Below are 25,237 nucleotides of genomic sequence, written 5' to 3' on the forward strand. Positions count from 1 at the left end.
AAAATGTATTCTTATTACAACATTGAAGATCAAGTTGATCACTACATATATCTCCCTTTCTTCTCCAATTGGTTTTCTATTATTCTTCTATTTTCATCATCCATGGCCTCTACTACTAATTTCCTTATCTTGTTTCTGTTCATCATCTCTTTTCTCTTCTTCTTATTTCTCCTTTGCTATTTTGTGAGACTAAAGCTTTTATGCAAATGTGAAATTTGTCAATCTTACATTACATCTAGTTGGTACCCTCAATTCACCAATTTGTGTGATTGGTATACTCATCTTCTAAAAAATTCCCCTACTAGAACAATTCACATACATGCTCTTGGCAACACCATCACCGCGAACCCTGAAAACGTCGAATACATGCTCAAAACAAGATTTGAAAATTTCCCAAAAGGGAATAATTTCTCAACAATCTTGGGTGATTTTCTTGGTAGAGGCATCTTCAACGTGGACGGAGATTTATGGCAATTTCAGAGGAAAATGGCTAGTCTTGAACTCGGACGAATTTCCATAAGATCATATGCATTTGAAGTAATCAACAATGAAATACAAAAAAGACTACTCCCATTATTAGCTTGTGTAGCTAATAAAGATGAGATTTTGGATTTACAGGATGTTTTTAGGAGATTTTCTTTTGATAGTATTTGTAGATTTTCCTTTGGATTGGATCCAAAGTGTTTGGAATTGTCACTACCAATTTCACAATTTGCTATCTCCTTTGACTTAGCTTCACAATTATCAGCTGAAAGAGCCATGAATGTGTCTCCAATTGTTTGGAAGATCAAAAGATTTTTCAACATAGGGAGTGAAAGGAAGTTGAAAAAAGCCATCCAATTGATCAACATACTAGCTCAAGAAGTCATAAGGCAACGTCGAAAATTAGGGTTTTCGAATCATAGGGATCTTCTATCAAGATTCATGCAGGGGGATATTGTCAATGATACTTGCTTAAGAGATATCGTGATTAGCTTCCTTTTAGCTGGACGAGACACGGTTGCATCTGCATCAACAAGTTTCTTCTACCTAATCGCAAAAAATCCACGAGTAGCTGAAAAAATTAGAGAAGAAGCAAATGAAGTTCTTGGATCAAATCAAGAACTCACAAGTTATGAGCAATTGAAAGATCTTCATTATTTGCAAGCAAGTTTTTATGAAAGTATGAGACTTTATCCTCCAATACAATTCGATTCTAAATTTTGTTTGGAAGATGATTTTTTACCTGATGGGACTTTTGTTAAAAAAGGAACTAGGGTTACTTATCATCCTTATGCTATGGGACGAATGGAGGAATTATGGGGTGTTGATTTTATAGAATTCAAGCCAGAAAGATGGATTAATAAAGATGGTGTTTTTTCCCAAGAAAACCCTTTTAAGTATCCAGTTTTTCAAGCTGGGGTTAGGGTCTGTTTGGGGAAAGAAATGGCTCTTGTTGAGCTTAAAAGTGTGGCTCTTTCATTCCTCCGGCGATTTAACGTCGAAATAGTTCATCCATCACACCACATCCCTCGATTCTCTCCTGGACTGACCGCCTCCTTTCGTGGTGGTTTGCCAGTATTTGTGAGGGAAATTAAGCAAAATTGATCTTGAAAACTTGCTTTTGCTTGTTGACAAACGTAAGTTTTTTTTTTTTTCTTGGTCAAATTGTACCATTTATCAGTGAACAATATTTTCCTCCTTTTTGGCCAGGATTAATTGGCTTTTAATGGGATGGCATGTATGATCAATTTCTATTTGATGTGGTTCTACCTTTTTTTTTTTTTCTACTGATATGTTTTATTTTATGTACAAAATTTCTAGTTACGAAGAAGAATTTGGTTATTTTGGTCCTTCTATATTTGCAGTCTTTTATTAATGCATGGACTGATCAGTTTAGCACAGAAGTTAAATAATTGTATAATTCTGTCTCTGAAAGATTCAATCTTAAAAAGAACAAATTTTCGTAAGATTCAATCTTGCTATTATTCATACCACATGTTAGATTATATTTATCTGTATTCGTACATCGATATTATTTATGTATTTGTACTTTCACATGGGATACTGTGAAGTATTTTCTTAGTCAACTAGAAATTCTCAATGCAACATGCAAGTATTAATTCAGAATATCACTCACTCAAAATGGGTTTTAGTGCACAACACTTAGGATCTTGCATCTCAAGTCTTATAGAACAGTCTCACTTATGTAGTGGCACAGTTTGTGGATCGATGGGCTGAATTAAGAGAAAAACTAAAGTATTATAAGTAATACGAGGGACAAGTATTTCTCTAACAGAAGATACCTACATCAAGACATCTTAATTTTTTTAAGGATGATATTAACTAGTCTTTCCACCATTCATGACCACTTGGACTGATAAAATCATAAAATTGGGTTTTCACTAATCACTAAAGCCAAGATGACATATATAGGCATTGGGTTTTTTTTTTTTTTTTGAATAGTCAGAATGGACTAGACACTTCTTATCTTACAAAGATAATAATCTCTTTAATAATGACTAATTGGCCAATCTGTCTTTGCTTTTATATATGTCATGGAAACTTAGTCATTCGAGAATGGACTAGCCACTTCTTATACAAAGATAATAATCTCTTTAATAATGACTAATTGGCCAATCTGTCTTTGCTTTTATAGATGTCGTGGAAACTTTCAATGAAAGACAAACCATCTTATCTAATTTTTTCAATACATAGTCTTGTACGTTGTGATCATCGCGTGGATCAGTTCCATATAGCTATCAAATATTTGAGGAGATACATTAATATTCTAAGCATATTCATTCAAGAGTTTCATTAAGATAATATAGAAATTAGGGGTGCGTGTACACGGATTGAGTTGGTTCGATTTTTTTAAATACCAAACCAAACTAGTGGCGTCGGATTTTTAAATCTATAAACCAAACCAAACCAATTAAAGCCGGATTTTTCAACTTCGATTTTTTTCGGGTTTTTTGGGAGAGGTCTTCATACAAAACATATAACTTTTACTTCAAATATTTCTTCAGTCCTAGTGAGATACAACTAGATAATTAAGGTGTTTATTAAGAAAATAACATAAAATGTGAGATGGGTGATGACATTGTATTAAAATATGCTACAAAAATAATAAATTGGTTAAAATAAATATTGCTCATTAATAAGCCATACAGAAAATGATCATAATCTAAAAATACTAAGTCGTGCTAAAATAAGTACGGTTAATAAGTATTAATACATGACAAAGCAAAAAATAAAATTAAGTTATGTATTTTCACTCTCTAAACCAATTATGCAAAACTAAATAATAGATATCAACATTATTGTCACACCTACTGTTAGAATTGAAATTCTTTTGTTAGCATTAGTGTTGAGTTGGTTTTGGTTTGGACATTATTTGATTTACTAACATCTATGGCTATAAAACTAATTGACATTCAAAATTCTAAGTCCAAACTTGAAATAATATGTTAAAAGACAAAAACTATGAAAACATTTAAGAAATATTTATGAATTACATTACAAATAAATAGTTCTATGAATAACATATTTTTAAAAATTGAATACATGTAATGTCAGATTAGTTTGATTCGGTTTGGCCTTTTTTTAGCTAAAACCAAACCAATTATGATCGGTTTTTTTTTTTTTTTTGGCAATACCAAACCAAACCACTAGTTGAGTTTTTTTCTCGGTTTGATTCAGATTATCAATTTGATGAGGTTTGTCGGTTTTCTTTGTGCACCCCTAATAGAAATCATGCTTCCACTATTTAATTGTCTCTCCAACATACTCCCTTATGTACGGACTTGATAACTATTTATGAACCAAACACATAGAATAAGATTCCAATCATAGGTTATAATGAGACCCGAGTGCAGAATATCTACATGCCCTAACACCAGATCTGTATCGAAGCGTAGGTCATGTACTCGAAAGTAATTATTGTATTTTTTATTTCAAATTTACAAACATGTCTTGTAACTTTTTTCGATTTTATCAACAACTGTGTGAAACCTATTCATGTTATGTATATTAATGTATACTCTATAAAATAACGTTTCACTATAGTAGTATAAAATTATTCCGGACAAACAATGCCATTATATAGAGTAATAGAGGTACATAAATTACAACGGGGTAGAAACCGGCTACGGAATGCAATTCGCACGTCGGATATGGCAATGGCATACATCCTGAAGGCCCAACGTAGATATTGGCCCATTATGTAATAGCTAACGGACATTTTTGTGCGGATTGCCCTTCAAAGGCACTGGTGTTTAATTTTTGTCCATCAAATTGGTGGTCTTTAATTTTTGGCCTTCTCCTAATACCCCCAGGTTCTGGGTTCGACCCCAGCTCAGTAAAAAAGAAAAGAAATAATTTCACAGGGCAGATATTTGGATTCACAATGCAGGTTGGCAGAGTTTTGCATGCAAAACTTTGCCTTGCGAATCCAAATTCTATTTTGCGATTTTTTTTTAAATGTTTAACTGAGCGGGAATTCGAACCCGAAATCAAAGAATTTTTAGCGAAGGTCAAAAATTAAAGATCACCAATTTGAGGGGAAAAAAATTAAAGACCAGTGACTTTGAAGGACAATCATGCAAATGACCCATAGCTAACAGGTTATTTCACACAAATGCCCCTATTTTGAGGTGGTCTTTAATTTTTATATGTTTTGTTGTGATTTGAATTCACGATTTCTATTGGTTCTTGAAAAACCATACGGATTGACCATTTTTGGGTCAAATTTGACCCTTGATTCATTTGTTCACTCGATTTCTGGGCATTGGATGTGGTGGTGAGACATGCAGTTCTCAGAATTTTCAAACCACATCGATTTTGAGTTGGGGTTTCGAGAAATTGAGGTTCTATTTCCACCATTTACACATACTGAATATTACGAGATTCACCCAAAAAACTCGAAATACTTGAGTTTTGGCACACTTTGCTTTGAAACTTTAATTTTTCGAGTTAAGTTCAAATTTTAAACATTTTTCTATATTCTTGTTGGTGTCACTTGAGCATTTGGGGGATGAGGAAGCAAATCTTCCAATTTCAAACCTCGACAAGGGCTGCACTCGCAAAAGGTAATTTTCTGAAATTTGCATCCTTTAATTTTCGTCCCTAAAATTTGCGGTCTTTAATTTTTGGCCTTCAAAGATGTTTGACGCGACATAAATTAAATTTCGGCCAGCATAGTTGGTCTTTAGCTTCGACATATGTATCATAACATTCCACAAGTTATACTGGAAAAGACAGAACTTTCAGCATTCAACATAATATAAAAAAAAACGCATCGATTTAAATTTCGCTCGACATAAATACAAAGAACATTTATCTTCGGCATATGTATCATCACATCCACACAAATTATGTCAGAAAAAGACAAAACTCTCAACACTCAATATAATCTCAAAAATACTACACAACTTATGCTACATATAACTTAATTTCTATAAAACTTATGCCGAACAAAACATGTCCAGATATTTTTATTAAATAAGAAAAAAAAAGAGAGACCAGGGATATGAGAAGTGACAAAAGTTAAAAAATACCAGTGCCTTTGAAGGACAATTCGTGCAAAAACTTGTCACAACTATCGCTTCATCATCCTAAACGAGGGTTCGATTCCCAGCAGCAGTTCTCAAAAATCCCAAAAAAATCCCACGCCCTAAGAAGCCCTATAACAACAAGTCATGCAAATCTCCTCACAACTACCAATCGCCGAGAAATTGAACCCTAAGAAGCGAAAATCACAACACAATGTTTCTGAAGAATCTCCGGCCACAGCCGTGCCGGAAAAAGTTCCCGGCGGCGAATCTCCGGCTGAAAAAGTTACCGGCGAAGAATCTCCGGCGGGAATGTCGGTATCATTGTTCGATTATTCAGTTGAGAATCACTTTAAAGCAGTTGATACTATTTCTAAACTCACCGGTGTACCGGAAATTGATGATACTGATAAAGATGAACTTAATCGCTTAGCTTCCTCCATCACATTCTTAACGTAAGTGAAAAAAAATTACTTTTGAAGTGAAAATTTGTTAATTTCATGTAATTTTGTGAAATTTTTGTTAATTTCATGTAATTATATGTGAAAATATGTTAATTCCGTGAAAAAATTGTTTATTTCATGTAATTTTGTAAAGCTGAGATTAGTTACTTAGCTTCCTCCATCACATTGCTAACGTAAGTAAAAAACAATTACTTTTGAAGTATTTGTGATGTGAATTTCATCTAATTTTGTCAAAGTTTGTTACTTTCATGTAATTTTTGTGAAAAGTTTGTTTATTTCATGTGATTTTTAAAGCTTAGCTTCCTCCATTACATTCTTAACGTAAATCGAAACAAATTTACTTTTGAAGTATTTGTGATGTGAAAAAATTGTTAATTTCATGTAATTTTGTGGAAAAAATTGTTAATTTCATGTAATTTTGTGGAAAAAATTGTTAATTTCATGTAAATTTTTTAAAGCTGAGATTAACTGCTTAGTTTCCTCCATCACATTCTTAAAGTAAGTCGTAAAATTACTTTTTATTGCTCAAATACGATGAATTTTGAGCTTTTGTGATGTAAAATTTGATGTAATTTTTTAAAGCTGAGATTGATTGCTTAGATTCCTTCACCACATTCTTATCGTAAGTCAAAAAAATTAGTTTTTCTTCCCAATTTTGAAAATTTCTGATGTAGAAATTTGTCATTTTTATGAATTATGAGCTTTTGTGATGTAGAAATTTGTTAATTTCATGTAATTTACTTTTGAAGTATTTGTGATGTGAAAATATGTTAATCTCATGTAATTTACTTTCGAAGTATTTGTGATGTGAAAATATGTTAATCTCATGTAATTTACTTTCAAAGTATTTGTGATGTGAAAACTTGTTAATTTCATGTAATTTTGTAAAGCTGAGAGTAATTGCTTCGCTTCCTCCATCACATTCTTAACATAAGTCAATAAATTACTTTTTCTGCTCAAATACGATGAATTTTGAACAATTTATTAATTTTTGTATTTTTTAAAATTTTTTGTAACATCCAGAGAATGGCGATTATCTCAATTACGAAAGAAGAGAAGTATTTGTGATGTGAAAATTTGTTAATTCATGTAATTTTTTAACTTTAGAAGTATTTGTGAGGTAAAAATTTGTTAATTTCATGTAATTTCTTAAAGCTGAGAATAATCGCGTAGCTTCCTTCATCACATTCTTAACTTAAGTCAAAAAATTAGCTTTGAAGTAGTTGTGATGTGAAAATTTGTTAATTCCATGTAATTATTTAAAGCTGAGATTAATTCTTAGCTTCCTCCATCACATTCTTAACGTAAGTTGAAAATTTTACCTTTTGTGCTCAAATACAATGAATTTTTAACTTTTTTGATGTAAAAATTGTCGTTTTTATAATTTTTTGCTTATCTCGTGACATGCAGAGAATGGCGATATCTCAATTACGAAAGCAGAGAAGTTAAATTTGCTTGTGAGAATGAGAGTTCTAAAGGAAAAGATGTGGTTGGTGAAATAAGTTTGCCTCAATTCTCTTCGGCGGAGGTTCCGAAGGTACATTTATTTGATATTTTGCTGAAATTTCAATGTTTAACTGTTTCTTCCTGGACTTAGTTTTGATGAATTAAGTTTAGTTTATGTATTAAGCAAAGTAAAATTTGATTTTTTTTTTTTTGCAGAAGCAGTTGGTGAATGAGCAGCCAGTTCCGAAGGAATCGAGGTAGGCCGAGTTATTACTTTATTTTGTATAGTGTAACGTGGTTAGTGATGATTCATATAGCCGATCCCAACTTGCTAGGTGCTGAGGCTTAGTTGTTGTTGCATATGTCCTGGCTTTGTATCTTTCTGGAGCTATTTATGTTTTTCATCCTGTTTGCATGTTAATAAGCTATATATGGTGAAACTTACATATGGATATTAAGTTGGTGGGAGAGCAAGTTATGTACGAGAATTGACTTGGATGTATATGTTTCACCATTCGGAATGCGGAGCTACTGTGTACATTGTCATTCCATCAGTCAATAAAAAGTTATGATCTTGTTCTCTGATGTACTTTTTATGTACCTTCTCCGTACTTTTCAGTAGAATCTTTACTTTTTCCTATCAAAAAAGTAAAAAAGTTATGACCTTGGTAAGTATTTATGTAGCTTCCACCTAATGGAAGGTAGGCTTATGCATCCAGTCCCTCTATATGACCATCAACAGCACTATCGGTGGTGCCATGTGTTCCGGTGACAATTTTGGCAGCAAAGCAATTGTTCCTGTAACTTTTCAATCAAAACAATCCCTTCTTTTGACCACCAAATTTGCAGTTACTGTATTAGAAGTCCTTTTTAATAAAGTAAGGTGATTTTATTAATAAAGAGTCCTAAGAAGGTACTGCTTAAGTACAAAAGATCCAAAACCAGAAAATCTCCACAGTTTATGGCATCAAGGTTTCCAAAAATTCCAAAAGAAAAGCTGGATTTTCCAGCACATTGCCCCTACACCACACGTATAAGTTCTGTATCTATAATTCACAAAAGAAATTTTTGTTTTCCCCCTCAAAACAACTACTGTTCGTTTTTGCTTTCTGGTTAACTCCCTGATTTAGAATTGAAGTTTTTGTTCTCAGGAGTTAACCATGATTCTTTTGTGTATGTAACATGCATCTAATTGATGCCTTCCTAATACAACATCTTATTTCATCCCCCCTCTGATACCACTTTCTGTCACGACCCAACCCCGTAGGCCGTGACTAGTGCCCGAGCTGGGCACTCATACGTACCCATCAACCATAATCGTACTACTAATAGCATAAGCATAGGCGAAGGTAAGTCGTCGCCCCAAAGCTGACATATATATATACATATACACATATATACATAACGGATGTAGCCGGTAAGGCTATCAAAACATAAGAACACAAACCATACAAATACAACTGTACAGAACTCGCCCACAACCCACACGTATATGTCTACAGACCTCTAAGAGTCATAACAGAACCATATGACGGGACAGGGCCCCGCCGTACCCGTGAACAAACATATATACAAATAACAGAAGTATCTGTACCCAAAAGTGTAGGCTCCGGATCAAGGGAGCTCTCCAAATAGCAGAACGGATGCCCTAGGCTGACGAATCACCAGAACGTCTACCTGTACCTGCGCGGCATGAAACGCAGCCCCCGGAGAACCAAATAGTCGACATGATGCACAGCGGAATGGTCCTTCAAGTTGGCTTCAAGCTCTTCTCTATCTTCTGAATTTTTCCAGCTACTTGCTTCACATAAAGGCAATGCGTCATCAGCATATAGTATGTGCGAGATAGACAACTTCTTAATGCAGAATCCCTTAATCCATCCATTATCTGTTTCAGAAGTCTTCTTCTCTCCTTGTTGTTTCATAGTACTGGAGTTGGTTATTGAATCTATTTTCTGAACATTGACTTTTTGTAACTGCTTTTTTCTTTCATGCTTCCATTTTCTCATGATTTGTCTGTTACAGATTGTGCTTGTGATCTCTTGAATATTTTGGACAAGACTTCATTGTGTTTTTGGTTACACACTGTTCAATTTATTTATAGATTGGTTTGCAAAATATTTTAGACTGGTGTCTACATTGTATCTTTTGCAGCAAAGACTTTGTAATGTATGTTGGAGGTCTGGTGTGGGGGATGGACTGGTGTCCCCAAGCTTATGAAAATAGGGATGCTCATATCAAAAGTGAGGTACCTCTCTTATAATTCTACTTTTTGATCGTTTATTTATCGTTCTCAAAATAATAAAAAATCAGAGATGTCAAATGGACAAGTCTGTTTCATCTCCAATTCTTTTCTGGTATCTTCTCTTTTGTTCTAAAGGGAGTACTAATTGCTTCTACTCATACATGACTTCCATGTCCAGTACTGAACTGTATAATGAAAGTTTTGAACAAATAATAATAAAAGATCTATCACTGACACTTGACTATTCTAAGCAGACATTCCACATTCATTATGGTTACTACAGAAAATGAAAGCTAATCTTGATTTGTCCAGAAACATGTTAAGGTAACAATGTAAGAGAAAATCTGGTGAAAGAGTAGGGAGCAATGAACTGATAGATCCTATCTTCAAGTTACAGTAGCACAGGGAATTTTTCGCTTTAGTTATGGCATTTGTCCAGGAACTATTTGATTCTTCCTCTCATTAACTGTTTTAAAAACCTTTAAGGAAATGCAGCTGTTTTCGGGTGTGTCATTTAGTATGACAGCTTACACATCAAAAGTTATTATGTCTGGAGCAGTCTTAGCGCTCCAAGGGAGTATCATAGAGAGGGGGAAGGAAATGGAATCAACTTAATCAGTGAAATGTAATTAATTTGGCGTTTATAATTTTTACTTACTCACTCTGTTACCGAGTGTCTCATGTTGATTTACTTTATCAAGAAAGGTCATCTTTTATCTGCTCTTTTTCAACTATATCAAGGACGCTTACTCAGATATCCATACTGATTTCTTGCTTTTTCAATTAATTCTGTAGTTTGTTGCAATTGCTCCTTATCCTCCTGATTCATCACATCACAAGATTGGTGCCCCACTTACAGGAAGAGGTGTGATTCAGATATGGTGTCTGTTAGATCTCATTCAAACAGATTCATTTGTGAAAGAAGATTATTTAGCTCAGGTTAACAAAAAGACAAATCAAGATCCGACAAAACGTGAAGCAGCTAAGGGAGAAACATCTGAACCTCAAAAACCTAAAGGAAGACCGAGAAAGAACCCTGATGAAGCAGTTAAGGGGGAATCATCTGGACCTAAAAAACCTAGAGGAAGACCGAGAAAGAATCCTGATGAAGCAGTTATGGAAGAAGCATCCGGACCTCGAAAACCACGAGGCAGACCTAGAAAGAAACCTGTAACTGAATCTTTAGGTGATAGAGATTGTGACGACGACAATTTACACCCTCTTGCCATAGAGTACCCGCAGCAATCAACTGAACTTCCTGTACATTTGTCTTGTGGAAATATGATTAAAGCCCAAGTTGATTTTGGGCAAAATCAAGAAAGATCTGTTAATGCGGCATCTCTAGATTCTCAGCTTACTGCTTCAAAGAGGAGAGGGGTGAGAAACAAGGCAAGATTGAAAGGTCAAACTGAGAATTCTGGTGTGACTTCGTTAACACAAGATGTTGCTGAAGAGTCTCCAGTTGTGAGTTCCCAGACATATGTTAGCAATGGTCTTGTTTCAGCAGGGTCCAATGAGAGTGGTGCCTCTGCAAAGAGAAGAAAAAAAGAAAAACAAAGAACGGAAAACCAAACCCATGATTCTACCTTGCCCTTGCTAATGCAAGATGTGGATGAAGAATCTCCCAACATGTCCCAAATACCTGAGAGCCCTGGCATTGTTTCCTCACGGTTTGATGAGAATGGTTGTCATATAATGCAGCACATACCAATGGATGTTTCTCTACCTAGAATGGTATTATGTTTAGCTCACAATGGAAAAATAGCAAGGGATGTTAAATGGAGGCCTTTAAATCATCGTGATGTCTCCAGACATAGAATGGGTTATCTTGCTGTGATACTGGGAAATGGAGCTTTAGAAGTGTAAGTTCTCCCTTTAAACATTTTGCTCTTATATTAAAAATTTTAAAATTCATGGAAAATCTTTATTTTGTTCTGGATTCCTGGTGGGATTTAGAACAGAATGAATCCACTTGATGAAATTAGTTTGTTTGGAACACCTTAAATTTTGAAATTGGAAAGGAATAGGGCCACCAATTTTATAACCTATTAGAAGCTTCAATGATGAGAGTGCGGCGCAATGGAACTGTGAACATGAATTAAACTAAACCCATTTCCAAGTCCCATTTTTTAATCCTTTCTTTGGTGTCTCTATCCTCACCTTCTAAAAGATAACGAGGATTCCTTTCCTTTGTTACATAAGTTATGGAAACTGGCGAAGACGTAACACATGAGAGTTGTCCTTTCCTTCACTCCACAAGGCCCATAGATGGAGCACTGCCGAATATCTTAGCCATGAGAAAGCAAAAAAGCTTTCTAGATGGACTTCAAAAGAAAAATCTGCAAAGGATGTATAGTCAGTCATGATTGTTTTCATAGCTTGTATAGTCAGTCATGATTTTTTTCCTACCCTGCTCTTCCTCATTTTTAAGTACTTCTTTTAGTTTTGTAGAGCTGCTTGCATTCCGTCTTTCTCCCACCATAAATGCCCTGTCTTCTATGTTGTACGGTTATGCAATCTCATATTCCTCATTATCTAATGCAGGTGGGAGGTTCCTTTTCCTCATACAATTAAAGCTGTCTATCCTTCACTTCAAAAGAAGGGTACTGACCCTCGTTTCCTGAAATTGCAACCTGTATTCAGATGTTCAATGCTGACGTGCTCTGATGGGCAAAGGTAGTTTAGTGCTTAGAGTTCGATTGCTCTTTCTTTCTGTTTGATGATTCAAAATGACTTTGCTGTGGCGTATTTATTATGATTTGTACATATGATTTCTTAAGAAGTTTTACTTCTGCATGCATTTGCATTCCTTTCTTTATGACTTGTAGTGTAGTTAACATTCTTTGTCTTGATGAAGCTGGGATTATTTGTCACGTGCTGAACTAAGATCAGGAAAATTCTTGAACTGTACCATTCGAATAGATTTCATGATTCAGCATAGTGTGAATGGATATGGGGTTGTAGACTTCAAAGTTGGCACTTAGATAAGTGTTCCAACTTCACAGTAGATGAGCAGCATCTCTCTGTATTGGTTGAGCTTTCTGCATTATTAACTTTGTCACCTTGTATGATATGTGCATAACCATATCTGCTAGTAGTCTTCCATTCCCCCACAACATTCATCTTATAAAGCCCCGTATTGGGTAGTGTGTATGAAAGCTTCGTAACTTTTAAATTGTCTGTATTACAAGTTTAACATTGTCCTTAGTGTGCAACTTGTTTATTACTGTAAAGCTTATAGCATTTTCTCTTTCTACATGATCTTTCAATCTCTTATATTAACCTCTCTTGTTGTTTCCATCTCTCTTGTAGCATTCCGTTAACAGTGGAGTGGTCTGCTTCACCTCCGCATGATATGATTCTCGTTGGATATCATGATGGAGTGGTACTGGTTCTGATATTTTCTTTTTGTTTTCCTTTGCTTTTTCAAAATATTTCTATAGGCAACGGTATATCCTGTTGCATCCCTGAACCCAAGTACCTGTTTCAAATCTTAAATGTTGGAGTCAGTTTGTCCAATATTCTTGCACTTATTTCATACACTTGAAGACATGCTGCTGCAAAGTATAATAATGTCATTATTTCTAATCAATAATCTGTTCATGTTAAATGCATTTTGAGCACTCACAAAAGGTCGAGAGTTAGGGACAAGTCCACTGGACTTCTTTTTTTTATAAGAAGGACTGGACTTCTATTATTTATTATTGTGAAACTGATAGATGCTTTTGGATAGGTTGCCTTGTGGAAGTTTTCAGCCAATAATTCATCTAAAGGTATCAATTAACTTCTCTATGCGCTTTTTTTGTTTGTTTCAGAAGATTCAACTAAATGAGGCTATTTTGTAAGCTTATTCCTCTTTTTTCTTGTTCTAGTTTAGGTCATGTGTGCAACATGACTTGAATGCTGTTTTGTGTTTAAAGTTTGAGTCACATTCTTCCTTCTCAAAAGACTTTTCTCAAGTCATATCATCACTATGCCTCCTCGGTTAGTGCTTTTTGTACAATTGTAATTTCATGTTACAGTCTTTTTGCCTGCAGACACGAGGCCTTTGCTTTGCTTCAGTGCAGATACAGGTCCTATTCGGGCGCTTTCCTGGGCACCATTTGAAAGGTTTGTGGTGCTAAACTTGTTCGATGCTATGATTTCTCTTTGTCATCTCCAAAAGCAATCTATATGGAACTTCTCTAAAATAAAGGCCATGTTGCTTTGGGTCCATCATGTGAATTAACCATGTCTTGTGCAGTCTACCTACACTTGCCTTTAATTTTTTGTAAATAGGCATTAATTGCATTATCCTGCAACTGGTAAAGTTGGTGGCTACTTAGTTATTTTGTGGCTTGAAAATTGTAGGGTGAATCAGCGTGAATGGGTTTGTTGTGATGTGTATATGTCAATGCCAACTGTTTTCTTATTGGTACAAGAATTTGACTGTCTAAGCTTCTCTTGTATTTTGTCTGGTTTGTTGATTGGTTTACTTGATACAATGTTGTATGCAGTGATTCCGGGAGTGCAAACATTATCATCACAGCTGGTCACAAGGGGCTGAAATTTTGGGACTTAAGGTAAGCTTGTTTCTATATGCTTTATGTCCTCTGATAGTCTCTATCATTGTGATTTTTTCCCTTGGTAATTATGCCCTTTTATTTTCGTCCTGCTGAAAGAATAGCAAGAAGCAGAAGAGATACATAATGAATCAAAGTAATCCATACACATTTTTCTGTATTTCTTCCCACTCTCAGTCCTCTTAGTCTTTTGAATATCAATGCTTTTTAAATAAAAGAGTTGCAATTTTTCCTTTTCTGTGATTAAATGTGTCTTTTTTTCCTTGAAAAGACACATTTTTAAAAAACATATATTTTTGCTTTGATTAGTGTGTGTATATATTTAAGCTTTATCTTGCATTATATGTTGTTTGTTTAGTCCCAGGGCTCGTCATACTTTTGTGAACTATACATAGTATAGGCTGAAGCAGTATTCAGTAATGGGATATAACCTGTTTTATATTGCTTTGCTGTAATTTCTAATGTAAAACCTTTATTTGGTTCTCCGCTCATGCGCTGATAAGTGATATGGACCACCGGTTTTTTTGAAAATTGTTTATCCTCAGATTGTGAGGGTACTTTCTCATTCTTTTGCTAAACAGTATCATAAGGCAACATGGTTAGAACACAGTGGTCAACCATGCTACATGATATCTACAGTTGCCAGTTCGATTGATTTTTTTTGGGGGACTTTCAGCATCATTTAGGTTGCAAAGCCCATATCAGTTACTTGTTGTATTTGCCTTTTAACATAAACACACACACACACACATACATATCTTTTTTTTCTTTTTCTTTTTCTTTTTCTTATATCCTACCTTGTATTTCTTACAGGGATCCCTTCCGTCCTTTGCGGGATTATAACGTGGGCCAGGGAGTGAATATAAGCGGTGTGGATTGGTTGCCAGAGCCAAGGTATGAGCATATGCCGCTAACGAATTTGATTTAGATATCTACTTTTGACGTCTTTCTCTCAAATTGCATTTGTTAATGTTCACAGATTTATCGTAATATCATGTGATGATGGGACACTAAAGATCCTGAGCTTGCCGAAGGCTGCATATGATGTACCTGTCACAGGAAACCTTTTAGTTGGGACGAAACAACAGGGATTCCATAATTTCACTCGGTCTCTACTTGCGATATGGAGTGTGCAAGCTTCTCCAGTAACAGGTTTCAACTTTTCAAATATCTGTACAGCTTACATAGATTTAAGTAGTGTCAAAATGAGATATTTGTGAGTGATCAAACAAGCAATTGCATTATGACACTGAATTTTGTTTTTTTTTTTTTTTGGGGGGGGGGGGGGGGGGGGGGGTGTGGGGTTGGGGGGAGGAGGAGTTGAGTTGTATACTGTTTCATGAGGCTTCTGTTTACAACTTGCACCTTTTGTTTTCGCTAAGGGGGACTTAGGAGGGGTTAGAAGAGAAGGGAGTGCAGTCTTAACTCTATTTTAAAAAAAGAAAAGAAAAAAGAATTATGCCCAATTGGGCAGTCTTAACTCTATGCATAGTGGCACAGCTTGGATGAAGACGAAGGAAGCTTAATTCTAAGGCCTAGGGTGTTGGGGGTGGGACCATTGTGCTTCTGAAAAGCGTATTTTATATCAATAGATAAAGTTACATTTTCCTTGAATTCTAACTTATTTTGTAATCCAGTCTGATACATTTTCCTCAAATTTGTTTTTTGCGAGCTCTAGGCATGGTTGCATATTGTGGGGCAGATGGTACAGCTGCTCGGTTTCAGGTGTGTATTGGTTAAGATGATTTTTTGTTAGACCTGTTCTTTTATGTTTTTTCGGGCTGTATTCTTCTTTATATCGAATATTCGGAAGGGTTGGGTCGGCATCGTTACTGTAGTCGTATAAGTCTGGAAAAGGGATAGAAAAGTTATACTACAGGAGTTTATGTTAAAACATACAATGAAACCTATACAGTTTACCCGAGGAGGATATTTCAAAATATAAATTGTCCATTGACACTGACATCTGTGCTTTCCTTAAACTTGCCTGGAACTACAATATTTCCTAATTTAGTACTATAATCTGTCTTTTTTTTTTTTTTTAATAACCGTGGTGTTCGGGTCAGCTTGCGCGCCCCTCGACTAATTCCACAGTAGACCTGCCACCTCCCACTAGCAATAGGTACTAGGTAACTCTATCTACCAAGGCTAAAACACATGGGAAGAAATCACCTAGTGTCTTTGTCTCTGTTGGAATTGAACCTGAGACCTCATGGTGCTCAACCCGCTTCATTGACCACTAGGCCACACCCTTGGGTGCACCGCAATCTGTTTATTTCCTTCCATTTAGTTATATTTTAGCCCTAAATTCCAGTCATGAATCATTGTTCTCATTGATATGAGAGCAAAGTAAACTGATATGATTTATGTTGCTGTAAAAGGTCTGTTGAAGACTCCGTTTCAATGGCCATGCCGCCTTAGTTCTAGCACAAGATGCAGACTTCGTATCAGTATAACCATGTTCAGCTTATTTTTTTCCCTTTGGGTCAATATAATGGCACTTTTCTTTCTTTTCTTTTTCCCAGCAGATTTTTAGATTAAAGATGTGGCTTCTAATGTTTTGATTTCCCACTGTATACGTCAATAAATGCGAAAATGGTCTCTTAAAATTTGATTCTACAGCATACATTTTATGCATCCTCCCTTGAATGACGAATGGTCTCCTCTGAAACTGTGGATCACTCGTCCAATTCTCTCTGTATCAGCCACCTGATTAGTTACAAATCCTTTCAACATCTTCACAACATGCCTTTCCTCTGTTTATTCTATCTATCTCACTTCGATTATTTTCCTTAATGCACTCATATTCTTTGATTGCACAACCTTTTGGCATCTTTAGTGACCCTAATGGCTTTTAACTCTTCCAACTTTCGAACCCTTGATTTATCACTTCCCAATATCTTAGAAGTTGCGGTTTCAAGTTTCTATGTTCTTGAAATTAAAGAAGAGAATTCCTAAATGAGAGTGTGTCAATAAAGCAGTTGACGGGTCTGAATATGCATGGTTTATGGTGTACGCCCAACATTAGACTCAGGTTTTGTGTGGAATATCCAAATGCTTCACTGTCTCTGAATTTAACTCCCGATACAATCTGCTAGCTTTACAGTGGCAGTAACGTTTCTCATTCGGCAATTTGGTCTCTCTGAGTATTCAATGTTAGCTCGTTCATTCGATAGCACTTTTCTTGAATCATGATGATGCTTGGCGTGATTGCTTTTGAACATATTTTGTGTTTGACGAGCTTCAGTCTCTCTGTATATTAGCACGTAAAGAAATACTTACAAATATGTAATATTACTTGAGAGGTAAATTATATGTTTGTTCGATTGGAGGCCTTATTTATATTACCATTATTATACTCAGATGACTAGCAGAATGGTGAGTGATGCTATGAGGAATCGTACCCCACATTTTCTGTGTGGATCATTTTCCGAGGCTGAATCAGGTATCACTGTCGTTACTCCAGTGCCAAATATTCCCTTTCGAATGATCTACTCAGGGAAACAGTGGCGAGATGCCATCCCGAGATCTCCACATGGTGTCAACCGAGCGATAGAGCAATCAGATCAACAGCCGCTGGGTAATATTTTGAACTGCTCTACTGATTTTCGTTTACCCATGTTTTGCTACCTCAATTATAACTCCGCGATACCCATACTGAGCATGGTTCATCTTGTCCTCTTGCAGCTCTATGTTATGGCAATGATCCGAACGTTGACGGAGGATCAGATGACGAGTTAGTGGCTCAGAAGAGTAATCAAACGTCCAAAACAAAAACAAAAACCACGAGCAAGAGTACGGAAGCTGTTGAAGAAGAGCAAAAAAGATTGAAGGAGAAATTTGAAGTGTTGCCTCCCAAAAATTTGTCGATCAATCGAGTAAGATGGAATATCAACAAAGGTAGTGAGAGATGGCTATGCTACGGAGGAACTGCCGGGCTGGTACGCTGTCAAAAGATTGATTTATATACTGTTTGAGTAACTAACTACGAGAGGAGGATGTAGATTGTAAGCTTGTATTAGTATTAAATTAGTAATGTATACACTATCTATAAGTTATCCCCTTAGAATTAGTCTATGTTGTTGTATGTATATTAGCAATTTCAAGAGAAGTATTGGGGTTCATTGAGCATTGTTCATTAACCCCTCCTTGAGAACTTAAGGCTATGTTTGTAATTGTAAACACTCGGTGCGAGTAAGTCTTAACCTAGTGTAGTGCTTAGTTTTTAATGAATAATATCTTTACTTTACCAGAAAAATAAAACGAGCATTAATGTTTCTCTTTGTTTGTGACTTATTCAGAATAAGTTATAATTGGATCCTTAAGTTGGTGGATTTGTCTGTATTAAGGTTGACATCAAGTTTAATTTATGGAGGTACACAATTCGATTTTACTTTATATAATACTCCTATTATTATTACTCTTTGCGGAGCTTGTTTTTGGTTTCTCATTTGATGTTCTATTACTCTAAAGATTTGACCCTCGTACCTAGGAGTTAAGATCCTTCTGTTTTCTTTTTCAACAAAAGAATTGGAACATCGTGATTCAGCTGTAATTACAAAAGTAAATACTTACCTGCTCAGGATGTTTACACCAGATTAATACTTAACGTCGGGAATGTGTACAACTCCAATAAATTTTTCCAAATTACAATATTACCATTCCATCTATTATAATTTATGTGACATTATTTTCTTGTATCTATTCCAATAAAAAATATTTTTATACTTAAAAATAATTTAACTTTAAACTACTTATATATACAACACAAATGACATGTTCGCAAGTCACAAGTTCTATTTTTTTTTTAATTTCTTAAACTTCGTGTCAAACAAATTACCTAACCTATCTAGGAACAGAGACTATAAAATTACTTTTTAGGAATAACGTGCATCACCATCAAACTTGATACATAAGTCGAACACAAATTTGGAAAACCGAAAAGGTAACAATCAATGGCATTTAACACAAACTAGGAAAAAATAACACAAACCAATAATTTCTCCTATTTTTCAACCTTTCGTCTCCCCTTTATTCACGGACTCACTCTCACTTTAAAAACACACACACAAAAAAAAAAAAAAATCCCTATATATACCCCAATACAAGCAAACACAAAATTCTCCCAATAGAAGAACTCTTTTCTTTCTTTTCTTCTCTTTTTGTTGTAAAACACAGCAAAGAAAAAAATAATGGCTTCATCACAAGCCGCTCTTCTTCTCCAAAAACAACTCAAAGACCTAAACCGTCATCCTGTTGACGGTTTCTCAGCCGGTTTAATCGACGAAAACAACGTTTTCGAATGGAGTATAACAATCATCGGTCCACCAGAAACACTCTTTGATGGCGGATTCTTTAACGCCACCATGTCATTCCCTCAAGACTACCCTAACAACCCTCCAACCGTTAAATTCACAACAGAGATATGGCACCCTAATGTTTATGAGGATGGTAGGGTTTGCATATCGATTCTTCATCCACCCGGTGATGATCCGAATTTTTATGAGCTTGCAAGTGAGAGATGGACACCGGTACATACGGTGGAGAGTATTATGTTGAGTATAATATCAATGCTTACGAGTCCGAATGATGAGTCACCGGCGAATGTTGATGCTGCTAAAGAATGGAGGGATAATAGGGCTGAGTTTGTGAAGAAGGTGAAACGTTGTGTGAGGAGGTCACAAGAGATGTTGTGAGGAAAAAACCCTACTTGCCTTGCATGCAAAAGGAAAATAGAAAAAGATAAATATTTATTCACTTATTGTTTTTTGGTTTTTAGAAGTATTATGATTTTTTGGTATTAGAACTTTTGATAAGTTGATGATTAAAAGCTTAGAGTTTTGACAAATTGGATGCATTATGGTTTGGTTAATTTCCAATTTTTATTATTGCCTGTTGCTTTCCTTTGTTTTGCTCATCTTGCTATTTTGCTGTTCATTATTTTCTTTCCAATTGAGCCGAGTGTCTATCGGAAACAATCTTTCTACTTCAGAAAAGTGTGCTACATCTTACGTACCCTCCCTAGACATCACTTATGCGATTACATTGGGTATGTTATTGCTATTGTTGTTGTTGTTGTTGTTGTATGGTTTGGTTAATTTATTAGATTGTTTAAATATTGTTGAAGTAAATTTATATTATTCTGCGGTTTAATGGTTATCTTTTAGTTTTGCTAGGTCTTATTGTCATCTTATTCTATGAGTATCCGAGTGCAAGATTGCAATAAATATAGGTTTGAACCCATAGTTTGTGAAGAAGGTGCCTTACGAGGTCACAAGGGATAATAGGATTATTGTTGTTTGTTTTTGGTTTTCAGAAGTATTATGTTATGTTTTTTTGGTATTAAAATTAAGGGAACTATCAAAACTTTTGATAAGGTGATGGTGATTAAGTTTAGAGTTTTGACAAATTGGATGCATTATGGGTTGGTTAATTTCCAAATTTTACAATTACATGTTGTTTCTTTTATTTTGTTTATCTTGCTATTTTGCTGTCTATCGAGCCGATTGTTTATAACAACCTCTATACGTCACAAAGGTGGAGATACGTTGTTGTATGGTTTGGTTAATTAATTAGATTGTTTAAATATTGTTGAGGCAAATTTATATTTTTCTCCAGTTTAATGGTTATCTTTTCGTTTTACTTGGTCTTAAAGTCATCTTGTTCTATTCGTATCAGAGTGCAAAATTGCAACATATAGTAGGTTTGAACCCATAAGTTTATACTCTAGCAGTCGGTCTATATATTAGCACCACCCGGTCGATAGGAGCGAGAAGTTTAGGATACATTTGATGTATATTTCATCAATCATCTGAGTCTACGTCTTATATCAGCATAATCATGGTTTCAAGGGTCATTCATTACGAAGATCTTCCTCTGAGTGGATATGTGGCAGTATTCTGTGATGATAGTAGAAACGTGTGGTTTCTGAAACCATTCATGAGATGACTCAAGAATGTCACTAGCCATTTTGATTTTGCTTGTCATAAAGCTTAAATTTTAGACCCACCCATTAATATTATTAGTATATGGTTAAGATATAATAGGTCAAATGCCATTATTGTTTTTGTTATAGCCATCTGGTATCTGAAACTCATCAGCCCGACTAATCAAGATTCTTGCTGAGAGGCCATAAAGGGGGAAGCGCTCTACTATGAAAGGTTTCTTTATTTTCAGAGCTTAAATTCTGGACTCTGCGAGTTTTGGTTAAAAGGGCGACGATTTCACTCATCCAGCCGCATCTTTTGGTGATGTGTTGCAGCCTTGAATGTTTGGTGTGCTTAACATTAGTTTTCATAAAAGTTTGTCTCTTGCGACACAAGCAATTACTTGTATGGCAGCATCGATCATGTAGGCGTCATATGCAAGATGGACCATTAAGAGATCAATAATCTTATATTTCACGAGTCATAATATAAATGGACCTTTATGAGCTTCTAAAATATCTTTTAGTCCATGACCAATACCCAGTTGGTCCTGTACATGTGACCCGCTATCAGGAAAAGAATTGCAATAGCTATGGTGATGGGTAATATCAGTGAGTCACAGACCCCCAGTTACTGGATCTAATCCTCCACGAAAAGTAAGAAAGTCCCCATATTTTGACCAATTCAAGGTGAAAAATGGGGTTGCTCCCTCGGCAAAACTGGGATAAATTAAGTTGAGCCAAAAGATCTCGATTCAAGATAAATTCATGAGGAAGTGGCATCTCTTTAGGATCTACTCCAGCATTTAGAAATTGGTTAATCGGTAAAGATACATGTACTTGATGCCCGAGAGAGACCCAAGTCCTAGTAGCCACCTTCTAAATGGTGATTCACCATAGATTCTACATCTTGAAACCAAGCCAATTTTGGCGCCACTTTATGATAATGAAACCAACCAGCAAAAAGCATTAACGCTCGCAAAGACCAATGCCCCAATTGTCTTTGTACAAGAGAGTTGTAATTCACTAGTTATTCCAGATGCTCGGCAAATCTGAAAAAAACCAGAGGTTATTTGTATGTGAAACTTACATAAATAGCTACCTTTTATTGACTTCTAATTAGATATAACTATAAAATGCAAAATTACCAAGCGTAGCTACTTTTCTTTAAAAACGCGTGTATTTCTGTTTTTTTGAAATATAGAGAAATACAATAAACAGTAAACACGCTCCAGTGAAATCAGGAACTATTTATGTAACATATTTTTTGAAATACAGTAAAATACACGAAAATACAAAATCGGGTTGAGTAAAAATAGGCTATATTTTTGGAACAAATCCTTCTTTTTCTTTTTAAATGGTAAGTTAAATTAAATCAACCATATTTCACGCATTCCATAATAGCTCACGAATCTCTCGCAACTTTTATCACAATCAAAACTTTTTGAATTCAAAAACCACTAAAGATCTGAAAACTTCCAAATATAGAAAAATATATGCTGGAATACAATGAAATATGGTTGATTGTTTAAGAAATATAAAGTTGTAGTATGCGTATATACAATGGAATACAATGAAATATATCAGAAACTATTTCATAAATTAGAAATACAAAATGCAGAAATACATTGAAATACAAAAATCGTGAAAACAAAGTGGAGTAAAAATAGGCTCTACACCCAAAAAAAGATAAATACAGCGAAATAATACACTGAAATATACTGAAAAATTAGATATATTGTTTGTTGATACACAGAAATACACTGAAATATACTGAAACATGTTATCAAACACTTGGTGGGCATGAAGCTCCACAACTCTCATCAATGGTGTTTCTACAACAACAACCTATTCTCTTGCTCCTAGATGATGCTACAATATCATGTTGCTATAATCAATACTATTCTTCATCACTCATAAGATAAACAACACCACATGATTAGCAAACATAAGAAGGATTTTCCTCTTATTTCGGCCTATTCATGGAGATTTAGCAAACGAATTGTTATGGCTGAGCTTCGGCCATTGGCTGGAGATCCTCCACTGCTTTTCTTGTTGCCACTGGTGTATTTTTGCTTGGAGTATCAATATCCGCCATTAAAATGGAGAGTTAGAGGTTGTTGAAGATACTCTAACAATGGCTGAAAATATAGAAAAAAAATTGAATGAAAAGCGAAGGTAAAGACGATGAAATTTATGAACAATTGAAGAGAAATACAACAAATAACATAACGAAAATTAGTTACCTGTAGAGATTGGGTAACTGATAAGGAAGAAGAAGAAATAGTGCTAATTATGGTGAAGAATAATGAGAGTAAAATACGGTTGTGAATTGAAGATGTGAGAGAAAAATATTTGAAAAAAAAAAGAGATTGTGGGTAAGTGGGAGAGAGGTACCTTATTTTTAGGGAAATACACTGCAGTTACAAAACAAGTTATAGATGGCAATTTGATAAATAATTAAGCTACCAAAAATAATTTTAAAATGGGTAGCTATTAGTAATAAATAAATCTTAGAGGTAGCTATAGGCTGTAAATTTTCCTATTTGTATTCCTTGGAAACACCCGCCTACGTCACCATTTAATATTTCTTGGCCCACTATTGGCCGAACCACCTGGGCACTCGGCCCAATGTTAGTTGGATCACTTAGCCACTCTTCATAATTAATAAAACGAGCACCGTGGAAATACATGCCGCACAGCCAAAGAAAGATAATGGAGAGTTGACCGAAATGTGCACTAAATACTTTTCGAGAGGTCATTAATGGCATAAATATATAATTCTAGTATTAAATTAATCCAACTTCTAAGTGATATTGTCGTAAAAGTACATTCAATGGAAATGATTAAGCCCTTCTTATACATAGTTTACTTATTATAGTGGGGAAGAGTTTGTTTTGTGTGTGTGTGTGTCCATGTGTGTTGTTTTTTTTTTCATTTTTTAATTATACATTTGCTTTCGTTTTCTAATATTTCCCGCGATAGGGTGACAGGAAAATATATACATGTGGGATGGAACATAAGTAACTCAGAGCAAGATAGTAATAACTCAAATACTTAGTTAATCGATTAGCAAAATATGTGGAGACAAATGTCTTTCGCCTAAAAACTCATGGGTTCCGGGTTCGAACCCCCGCTCAGTCAAATATTTTTTTAAAAAAAAATCGCAAAGCAGAAGTTTGTAGCAAAATTAGGTCTATTCGGGCAAAGTTAGGCCTATTTAGGCAGAGGTTTGCCTTAAGGCCTAATTTTGGGTAAAAGGTTGTTTTAAGGCAAACCTCTGCCTGAATAGGCTTAATTTTGCTGCAAATCTTTGTCTTGCGATTTTTTTTTTTTTTTGACCGAGCCAAGGTTCGAACCCAGAACCTTGGGGTATTAGGCGAAGGGCAAAAATTAAAGACCAACAATTTGAGGGGCAAAAATTAAAGACCAGTGCCTTTAATTTGAAGGGCAATCGTGCAAATGACCCAATAAAAACATAGGTATTACTCAATGTCGTGATTTCTTTACTGATCATATATATTTAATAAGTTTTTTGACCTTTATTTTTATGTAGAGGGTTCAATCTTCCTTCATTAGAGTAAGACAGGTTCGCAAGTATCTATGACTTCCTTAGATCTATATAAATGTAATGACGTCCAATCCACATAAGACAAAGAGTTCAGTTTGGTTCGACCATTCATTTTCTAGTTGAGTTTATTTTATTGTGTCAGATAAGATAATATGTATCTACAGATACATGCTATAGAGAATAAGAAATGTAACAACGATACTAATCTCTTAACTGTCTTTTTCTAAATCCAATTAATAATATTAATAAACACCATTGATAAGAGAGTAATACGCATTTGATGAGCTTAGCCAATCACTCTAATCTCTCCAATTCACACGTGTTTGGTTTGATTATTCGTTTGCTAGTTGAGTTTTTTTTTTTTTTTAATTGTGTCAGATGAGATAATATGTATCTACATATACATACTATAGAGAATGAGAAATGTAACAATGATACTAATTTCTTAAGTATCTTTTTCTAAATTCATTTAACAATATTGATTAACACCATT

The 25,237-nt window shown here is 35.0% G+C and overlaps 3 protein-coding genes and 1 pseudogene across 5 annotated transcripts; 3 read left to right on the plus strand and 1 right to left on the minus strand.

The window, feature by feature from the left end:
• On the plus strand, positions 1-1,824 carry LOC132058569 (cytochrome P450 94C1-like). Its single transcript, XM_059451035.1, has one exon. The coding sequence runs from the start codon at positions 4-6 to the stop codon at positions 1,585-1,587; it is 1,584 nt and encodes a 527-aa protein (XP_059307018.1). The 5' UTR covers positions 1-3; the 3' UTR covers positions 1,588-1,824.
• A 3,883-nt stretch (positions 1,825-5,707) lies between these two features.
• On the plus strand, positions 5,708-18,527 carry LOC132057474 (uncharacterized). Of its 3 annotated transcripts, none has more exons than XM_059450091.1 (15): positions 5,708-5,986; positions 7,406-7,532; positions 7,658-7,698; positions 9,596-9,689; positions 10,482-11,548; positions 12,231-12,362; positions 12,999-13,071; positions 13,420-13,459; positions 13,709-13,796; positions 14,183-14,248; positions 15,062-15,142; positions 15,228-15,400; positions 15,927-15,973; positions 17,612-17,828; positions 17,936-18,527. In XM_059450091.1, exons 1-15 carry the CDS (start codon positions 5,844-5,846, stop codon positions 18,223-18,225), a joined length of 2,679 nt encoding a protein of 892 aa, XP_059306074.1. In that variant the 5' UTR covers positions 5,708-5,843; the 3' UTR covers positions 18,226-18,527. The 3 variants fall into 3 exon arrangements, with proteins under 3 accessions (XP_059306074.1, XP_059306075.1, XP_059306076.1); XM_059450092.1 differs by having other exon boundaries at positions 13,724-13,796; XM_059450093.1 differs by lacking the exon at positions 5,708-5,986 and having other exon boundaries at positions 7,433-7,532; positions 9,596-9,684.
• Positions 18,528-19,352: 825 nt separating this feature from the next.
• Positions 19,353-20,120, plus strand: LOC132057475 (ubiquitin-conjugating enzyme E2 7-like). Its single transcript, XM_059450094.1, has one exon. It carries the CDS (start codon positions 19,441-19,443, stop codon positions 19,942-19,944), a length of 504 nt encoding a protein of 167 aa, XP_059306077.1. The 5' UTR covers positions 19,353-19,440; the 3' UTR covers positions 19,945-20,120.
• A 1,535-nt stretch (positions 20,121-21,655) lies between these two features.
• Positions 21,656-23,935, minus strand: LOC132058041 (photosystem I P700 chlorophyll a apoprotein A1-like; annotated as a pseudogene).
• Between the last annotated feature and the right edge of the window lie 1,302 nt (positions 23,936-25,237).

This window comes from Lycium ferocissimum, chromosome 5 (genome assembly GCF_029784015.1).
Source record: "Lycium ferocissimum isolate CSIRO_LF1 chromosome 5, AGI_CSIRO_Lferr_CH_V1, whole genome shotgun sequence".
NCBI classification, from domain to species: domain Eukaryota; kingdom Viridiplantae; phylum Streptophyta; class Magnoliopsida; order Solanales; family Solanaceae; genus Lycium; species Lycium ferocissimum.

Bases quoted from the DNA above. Each gene is read 5' to 3' on its own strand.
- LOC132058569 (XM_059451035.1), top strand. From the start codon at position 4: ATGTATTCTTATTACAACATTGAAGATCAAGTTGATCACTACATATAT.
- LOC132057474 (XM_059450091.1), top strand. From the start codon at position 5,844: ATGTCGGTATCATTGTTCGATTATTCAGTTGAGAATCACTTTAAAGCA. The intron at 11,549-12,230 runs GTAAGTTCTCCC...TATCTAATGCAG, and splicing joins GGAAATGGAGCTTTAGAAGT to GTGGGAGGTTCCTTTTCCTC. The intron at 15,143-15,227 runs GTATGAGCATAT...TAATGTTCACAG, and splicing joins GATTGGTTGCCAGAGCCAAG to ATTTATCGTAATATCATGTG.
- LOC132057475 (XM_059450094.1), top strand. From the start codon at position 19,441: ATGGCTTCATCACAAGCCGCTCTTCTTCTCCAAAAACAACTCAAAGAC.